The 8,299-nt window shown below is 43.4% G+C and overlaps 1 protein-coding gene across 1 annotated transcript in view; it reads left to right on the forward strand.

Annotated features, from left to right (window-relative positions):
* LMNTD1 (lamin tail domain containing 1) overlaps positions 1-2,262 on the forward strand; it is a 19,945-nt gene extending 17,683 nt beyond the window's left edge. The window contains exons 7-8 of the mRNA XM_015826412.1: positions 737-828; positions 2,206-2,262. Coding sequence (XP_015681898.1) covers positions 737-828; positions 2,206-2,262 — 149 coding nt within the window. The remainder of the gene's footprint in view (positions 1-736; positions 829-2,205) is intronic.
* Positions 2,263-8,299: the final 6,037 nt, after the last annotated feature.

The following is an 8,299-nucleotide window of genomic DNA, read 5'->3' on the forward strand; positions in this document are numbered from 1 at the left end:
TTTTATATTTTATTTTATTTTATTTTATTTTATTTTATTTTATTTTATTTTATTTTATTATTTTATTTTATTTTATTATTTTATTGACATTGCATTGTGACTGCACTGCACTGAATCATGAATATGAACATGGAGGCCTTTATTTACTTATTTTAATTCATTCTCAAGTCTCGCAATTAAAATCTGACCAGGAAAACCAAGTTAAATTGTGCCCTTGGATAAATCCTTACATTCACTAGCCACATCTGGCTAGATATGAGCTTGTTTGAAATGGTGAATATATCAAATAGGCTTCGCTAGAATCCTTATAAGTCAAAATCCTCATACCCCCCCCAAAAAAATATAACAGCGTTTAATTAAAAAAAACTGATATTTTGAAAGCTTTAAAATCACAACATCCATGTTAGTCTAAGCCAGGGGTAGGCAGCCTTGGCTCTTTTATGATTCGTGGACTTCAACTCCCAGAATTCCTGAGCCAGCCATGCTGAGGGGAAAGGGAGAGGTCTCCAAGCTGAGCCATGCTGGCTCAGGAATTCTGGGAGTTGAAGTCCACGAGTCATAAAAGAGCCGAGGTTGCCTACCCCTGGTCTAAGCATTTGAAGTTTGCAAAATGTTTCTTGTTTTTAACCTTTGCTATTACATTAATTTAAAAATAAATGGGGGGGGGGGGAATTGATTCTGATCTCCCTGGATTTCATTTCATTTAGAGACATTGAATTTCATTTTTCCTCTACAGATAGTTCCTACTCAGGAGAAGCTTATAAGATAAAGCTAGCCACAGCAGACAGGAACAAGAAAAGCCGATTGAAGCCACCTCGATCAGCTGGGGTAAGTAGGAAAAAAAATATGAGTTTGATTTCCATTGAAATCCTGTTGGTGCTTTACAGAGGAAAATTAACGCAAAAAGCTTTTTCTCAAGAACCTTACAATCAGGGAGAAGGTGGACTAGAAGACTTCTAAGGTCCCTTCCAGCTCTATGATTCTATGATTCTTTGATTAGGTGCCATCAGTTTGGTGTTGACTCTTAGTCGCCAAATAGTTGGACCTTCCCTGGTGTGATCTGACCCCAATCTGGGTCCTGAGATCTTCCAGAATTTCACCCATCACCACTGTAACCAAGATGGCATCCATATCTTGACCAAAAAAAAGTCCTTTTAGACCGTCAAGAAGGCCATCCCAGCTGCCATCTTGACTTCTTCTCCACCCCCAAGGTTGTCCTCACTTCAATGTAATGGATGATGGACCGACATTAAAGAAAGGAAAAGGAAACAGCCACCATCGGTGGAGAATGAGGAAACAGACATGAAGAAATGAAATTGCGATCACTCATAATTTGCAACTTCGCTCGGAACTGAAGAATGTCTGGTTGTGGCCCTTTGTATGAACATTCAGATCTCAGAATGAATAAATATAAAATATGCACAATATTCGTGATGAACAGTTTGGGAGAGATGACCGTTTGATTTCCAGGTGGCACAGCCGGGATCAAAATCCTTCCATTGGGATAAAAAAGGTACAAAATTGTTCACAAAGCTTACATTTTATTTCAGGGGAAAAAGGGAGAAGTGCGTATACAGGAGGAAGATCATATTTTAAAATACCAGAAGTTTGAATCTAAATTCCTAAAAATGTCTCATAGCTTAGAACAGTGATGGCGAACCTATGGCACGCGTGCCAGAGGCGGCACTCGGAGCTCTCTCTGTGAGCACGCGCGCTGTTGCCCCAGCCCCGCCTCTGCCCACGGCCCCCTCCTCACCAGCAGCCCCCCGGAGGAGAGTCGCCCCCGGGCGCGGCCTGCATGGAGCAGCACAGCTAAGGACATAGCCAGGCAGCAGCAACAAGACTCCGCCCTCACGCCCCATAGCATGCAGGTGATGCTGCGGGGTGTGGGCGGAGGGCGTGGCTTCCATGGCGCTGCAGGGCTGCCTGGGCGACCTGTGGTGCGTAGCCCTGCGGGTGGGCGGGGCAGGCGGGGCCAGAGCAGGCAGGGCGGGAGGCGGAGCGGGGGCGGTTTTGTGGCACTCGGTCTCTAAAAGGTTCCCCATCACTGGCTTAGAGGGAACTCTACCGTGATGTCCACATAGGGAGGTCAAAAGTGGCAAGATGGCACACCGTCCACCACAATGTGCCAATTCAGAATGGTCCAGCTTTTGCATCAATATGTTCTTTCCACAACGTTTTCAATTTTGACCACCTCCCCCACAGCCTATTCTGCTGGAGCCCAATTCGTTGGCATCATTTAAAGAACTTCTGTACAATTAAGGACAAAGAATCATCTGGGACAAAATTGTGTTTATTTGATCGGAAGTACTTTCCTACTAATTTATATCAAAGAGAAATAAATCAAAGCACCACAACCACTTACTTATGAAGGAAAATATGTGTTAAGGTTGCTGGGTCCACAGCAATTTTTCTTTGTTTGTCCGTCATGCAGAGAATTTCTGCAAGAGAAACCCTAACACATATTTATGATTAAGTTGGGAGCCAGGTTTTTTATTATTATTATTATTTTATTTTGCTTAGGCACCTTTCTTATGTATAATGCCTAACAGCAGGTGTGCATTGCAGTTTCTTTTCATGCTTCTCAAATGTTTTGCAGCAATTTGACAGGCCTCCCACTGTTTCTCCTAATACTTTATGGGGCTGGACACAACCTGGGTTTCTCTCTCTCTCTCTCTCTCTCTCTCTCTCTCTCTCTCTCTCTCTCTCTCTCTCTCTCTCTCTTAGCACCCATGCTTATCAATTTAGGAGACCATCTGTTGCATCTGACAGAGTAGGCTTTCATCCATCAATCTAGTTCTAGTCAGTGTGTACTTAGCGTAAGAGGGTTAGTAATCTTTGTACCTCAACAAACAGAAAATATGATCTCCATCCTCAAGTGACCAACCGGTGGAGTTTCCCAGGATGAGTTGATGTTCCTCACCATCCATTCAGAAACCAATCGTTTCAAAAATTCATTCATGTACTACTACTCGACCAAGCCTGTTTTTTTTAAATAAACACATGGCTTGTTTTGAGTCCCTTTTCTTCCTATTGTTGATATATCCTGTGTAATCCTCGCTAGTCGTTTTCTTTAATGGGGCCCATCAGCAGACTTCATGGTTGAGCAAAACTTCAAATTCAGATTCAGTCTCTTCCCTTCAATGTCTAACATTCCACCCGATATATTGCACTGCTTTTATGAAGCGATTCCTCTTGTCCTTCTGTTTCTTCTCCTTCATCCTCCTCCTCCCTCTCCATCTCCCTCACCTTCTCTCCTTCTCCTTCCTGTTCTTTCCTCCTCCTCCTCCTCCTTCTCTTTTTCTTTCACCCTATCTCCTGCTTCTCCTTCTCTCCTTCTCCTTCTCTTCCTCCTTCTGTCATGTCTTGAGACCTATGTTCCTTGGGAAAATGAAACATCACCCAAGATATTAAAACAATAGTTCAGATGAAGTGAGAAACTCTGGTTGAAAACGTACTGGCTTATTACAGCCTACTGAACAATGGCTGGGGGGAAACCGATGGGAGCATGCGACATATAAGCCAAAGGCTCTCTTAATGTAGAAATGCCTTGATGGAGATCTGCAGAAGCTGTTGACTAGGCAAAAAAAGGTTGAAGTCCAGGCTGTCCAGATAATGTTCAGAAGAAGCTCAGACAGACACCTCCCTAATCCAGTGAAGTATAAGAAGGAAGAGGAGATACAGCACAACCAAACTTGCAAGAGTCTATTATTACAGCCAGTGTCAATAAAAATAATTTTAACGTTGCTGTGGAGTTGATTCCATGGTCTGATTTTGCTAGCGGTTCTGGCAGTTGATAAAGGTTGAGATATTTTGATTTGGCCTTTCTGTAAATTGGGATGTTTGGGGATCCATCCGCAACCAACATTATTTCATAGTGGTACCTAATATTTGGTAGGTCAGATAAGCCTCATGAGGCATATTGGTTGATTGGTTTTAGAAGTCAAAGAAAAATAGATATTCAGTCCAATTTTGTGGTTGGCTAGGGTGGCTGTATGACAACCTTCACATTCATTATTTTGAGAAAGAAGGGCTGACTTTTAGGAGGATAGGACAAGGGGATAATCAGCAGATAATCCAACTGGCCATTTTCTCAAATCAGACATGATCTTGATCAAGGGGGTAATGGCCCTCTGCAGATCTTCTTAGCTATATATTTCCACCCTAGCCTTTCTTTTTTTCCACGCTGCACTGTATAATTTTAATACATGGAGATGATGAGATGTGTCCTTAGGGCACACATTTCTGCCAGTGAAATATCTGGGGGGGGGGGAGCCTTGTTACTTATAATTAAGCTAAGTGGCTTAATTTTTACATGCATTTTCTCATTAAATTACTCAATCTGATACCCATTAGCCTGAACTTCAAATTTGAAACAGAGAAATATAGGGCATTCTTTTAAGCCAAGAGAACAATCTTTAACGTTGGTTATCTTCTTAGGAACATGGTCCCTCTTATCACTGGGACTTGGGTTCATTTCTATCCACAGGTAGGTAGGCTTGTGAATCAAGGTTTTAGGGAACCTGAGTTTCTAAAAGGCAAGGAATTGAGGCTGGGGTTTTGGTGGTAAGGGGAGGTCTGATGTTCTTTGACTACGCATTCAATCCGTTGAGTTGTACCCTTGGAATCCATTCCTGGGTGTGTGGCTATTAATTCTCCTTTTCTCAAGAATCAGATAAATATCGAAAGTCTTCCATTTGATGGTCTGGGATGAACACTGATGTTTTGATTGCTCTATATGGGGAACTTAACAATTGCATCCTACGATTTTTCTTTCTCTGACTGGAGCCCCCCCCCCCCATAATAAAATGTGATTTTTATATAAAATATTTTTCGGGGCAGGCGAGTGAAATTACCGAGCAGCGCAATTACAAAGCCTTGGCGGCAGGGACTCTGTGTCCCTGCATATTTCCTTTGAAGCTCTGATCTGAAATAAATCAACATGAAATACCGTTTCCCTGACATCTTTTAAGGCAGGAGGGGATCGTGACTTTCAAAATTCTGCTTCTTGAAAACCTCCAGAGACATTTTAAAAAAATCATCTTGTCTGTAGAGTCAACTTTGCTAACCAAAAAAGAGAGAAAACAATGCATCCTATTTCCAAACACTGAATAATAGATGATTGATCAACCTACTGTATTTTTTCCAGAGCCTTCCTAAAAAAGAGAGAGAGAGAGATACAGAAAGTTGTTGTTTTTTTTAATGTCCTCTGTGCCCAAATTTTGTTAGATGAGCTAAGTTGTCCTCCAAGGGACTCTTGTACATTAATGTGTTTTGAAACTAAGAGTCTCGTGTTTGTTGATTTGTTCAGCTGAGGTGTTCACTGCAAAGATTAAAAGCATCAAACACAAGGGAAAGTGACAAAATAAGAAACAGATGGAACATATTCCACCTCGGCTTTAGGGCCAGACATACAACACAAATATTGAAATAGTCCCCAACCTACGACTGCAGTTGACCCCAAAATTTATCTTGCTAAATTTGCCCTATTTTACGACCTTTCTTGCCACAGTTATTAAATGAATCACCGCAGTTGTTAAGTTAGTAACACGGTTGTTGAGTGACACTGACGTTGTCTGTCAGAAGTTCACAAATTTTAAAACCTCAACTTCCATAGTTGGGATTGTAGGATGGAAAGTTCTAGGACAGGGGTAGGCAACCTTGGCTCTTTTATGACTCGTGGACTTCAACTCCCAGAATTCCTGAGCCAACATGGCTCAGCTGGGAAACTTCTCCCTTTCCCCTCAGCGTGGCTGGCTGAGGAATTCTGGGAGTTGAAGTCCACGAGTCATAAAAGAACCAAGGTTGCCTACTCCTAGTCTAGGAGCTGAATTTACACACATCTTAAATAGTAGATATATTCCATTTAAACTCTGGAACGCTTCAAAGCTTGTGAAATTGCAAAATCTCAGGAGATTTTGGAGAGAGGGCTGAATCTCACAAGATCTGAAGTGGGAACAGATTAGGTGTGGGACTCTTGAGATTGGGCCCCTCCAAAAATGTATTTATTGATTCATTTATTTAAGTAGCTGTCTACACCCAGGCCTCAGGTTAATTTGTTAGCCTTATGCAAATCATACAAATTATTTATTGAGTCTGAAAGGTCTTCTGTTTGGTTCGGTTAGATCAGGAATGGAAAACCTCTGTCTCTTCAGATATGATAGAAGCTCTCTTCCTGTCAACTGGAAAAGACCAGATCTACACGGGAAGGTCCAATTAATCTGATTTATTGCTATTCATGCCTATGCACAGGAATCTCCTCACTTAATGGTCAGAACCTGGTTAGAGTCAGATAAGTGTCAAGGGCACTCAATGGGGGTTGGACTTAGTACACATGTGGTTATGTAGGGATTCCAGGCTGATGCTTCTCTTGACTCCGCCCCCAGGTTCTGCCCTTTCCCCCCTACCCTTCCTAATCCTTGATGCTGGCTGGGGAATTCTGGGAGTTGAAGTCTGTTATGTCCTGGGCCAGCAGGCATAGGCTGCAGCGATTGGCCCGGGCAGACCATGTGTATGCCCGGGACAAGAAAGGCTGCTCCCAGCCTTTGCAATGATTGGCCAGCAAGGTATTGTGCAGGGGGGGCTATAAAATGGGGGCGCACCATTTTAAAATCTGTTCTGTTGGTGTTGCAATAAAGGAGAACTGTTGGAACCCGTTGCTTCGTCTCAATGCCTCTTTTCCTGAAACAGAACAAAGTCCATAGGTCTTCAAGTGACCAAGGTTGAGAGCCCTGCTGTATACCATCAGGGTTGTCCACTGGAGGAGGGGGCAAGAGGCCCAAAGGTCAAGCTACCCTCTTGATCATTGCAGCCAAAATTCATTGAACTGAGGTTTGTTACTCAAAGGGCTTAACAGAGGCATCTACAGAAGGAGGGCTCAAAACAGTCAAGATGGCGGCCATCATCTTCAATCAATCAGAATAAAGCTGGAAGGGGCCTTGGAGGTCTTCTAGTCCAACCCTCTGCTCAAGCAGGAGACCCTATACCAGTGGTTCTCAACCTTTTTAATGCCACGACCCCAACTGGTTGTAAGTCGAGGACTAAACCGGTCGTAAGTTGAGGACTAAACCGGTCATAAGTCGAGGACTAAACCGGTCGTAAGTCGAGGACTACCCAACCGGTCGTAAGTCGAGGACTTTCCCTGCCCGGGAGCGCCACACATGCGTGGTTCCGCCCCCTGCGCCGGCCGAGGCGTAGCTGGCAAGCAGCAGAGACGGAGCAGGCCGACCACCAGCTGGCCCAGCCCAAGGGAGGTAAGGCACCCGCCGGAAAAGGGAAAAAAATGGCGGACAAAAAAAATGGCGGACAGCCTTGCTTGGTGACCCCCATGAAATGGTCGATCGACCCCAAATGGGGTCCCGACCCACAGGTTGAGAACCACTGCCCTATACCATTTCAGACAGGTGGCTGTCCAGTCTTTCCTTTAAAAACCTCCAGTGTTGGAGCATCCACAACTTCTGAAGGCAAGTCCTTCCACTGGTTAATTGTTCTCACTGTCAGGAAATTTCTCCTTAGTTCCAAGTTGCTTCTCTCCTTGATTAGTTTCAATCCATTGCTTCTTGTCCTGCCTTCAGGTGCTTTGGAGAATAAGTTGACCCCCTCTTCTTTGTGGCAGCCCCTCAAATATTGGAGGATTGTTCTCAGAATAACCGAATAGCAGAGTTGGAAGGGACCTTGGAGGTCTTCTAATGCAACCCCCTACTCAAGCAAGAGACCCTATACCACTTCAGACAAATAGCTGTCCAATCTCTTCTTTAAAACCTCCAGTGATGGAGCACCCACAACTTCTGGAGGCAAGCCGTTCCACTGAATAATTGTTGTAACTGTCTGGAAATTTCTCCTTATTTCTAGGGTGGTTCTCTCCTTAATTAGTTTCCATCTGTTGCTTCTTGTTCAGCCTTTTGGAACTTTGGAGAATAGACTGACCCCCTCTTCTTTGCGGCAGCCCCTCAAATATTGGAAGACTGCTATCATGTCACCCCCTAGTCTTTCTTTTCATTAAACTAGACATACCCAATTCCTGCAGCCGTTCTTCATATGTTCTTCATATGTCCCCTGATCATCTTTGTTGCTCTTCTCTGCACTCTTTCTAGCGTCTCAACATCTTTGTTACATCGTGGTGACCAAAACTGGATGCAGGATTCCAATTTGGTGAAATACACAAAGATCCAAGGTCCCTTCCAACTTTATTATTATTATTATTTATTTATTTATTTATTTATTAATTTAATTTATACCCCGCCCTTCTCCTCATGGGACTCAGGGCGGCTAACAGCCTCATAAAACTACAATACAAATA

This window comes from Protobothrops mucrosquamatus, unplaced genomic scaffold (genome assembly GCF_001527695.2).
Source record: "Protobothrops mucrosquamatus isolate PMUCROS unplaced genomic scaffold, P.Mucros_1.0 scaffold3116, whole genome shotgun sequence".
Taxonomy (NCBI): domain Eukaryota; kingdom Metazoa; phylum Chordata; class Lepidosauria; order Squamata; family Viperidae; genus Protobothrops; species Protobothrops mucrosquamatus.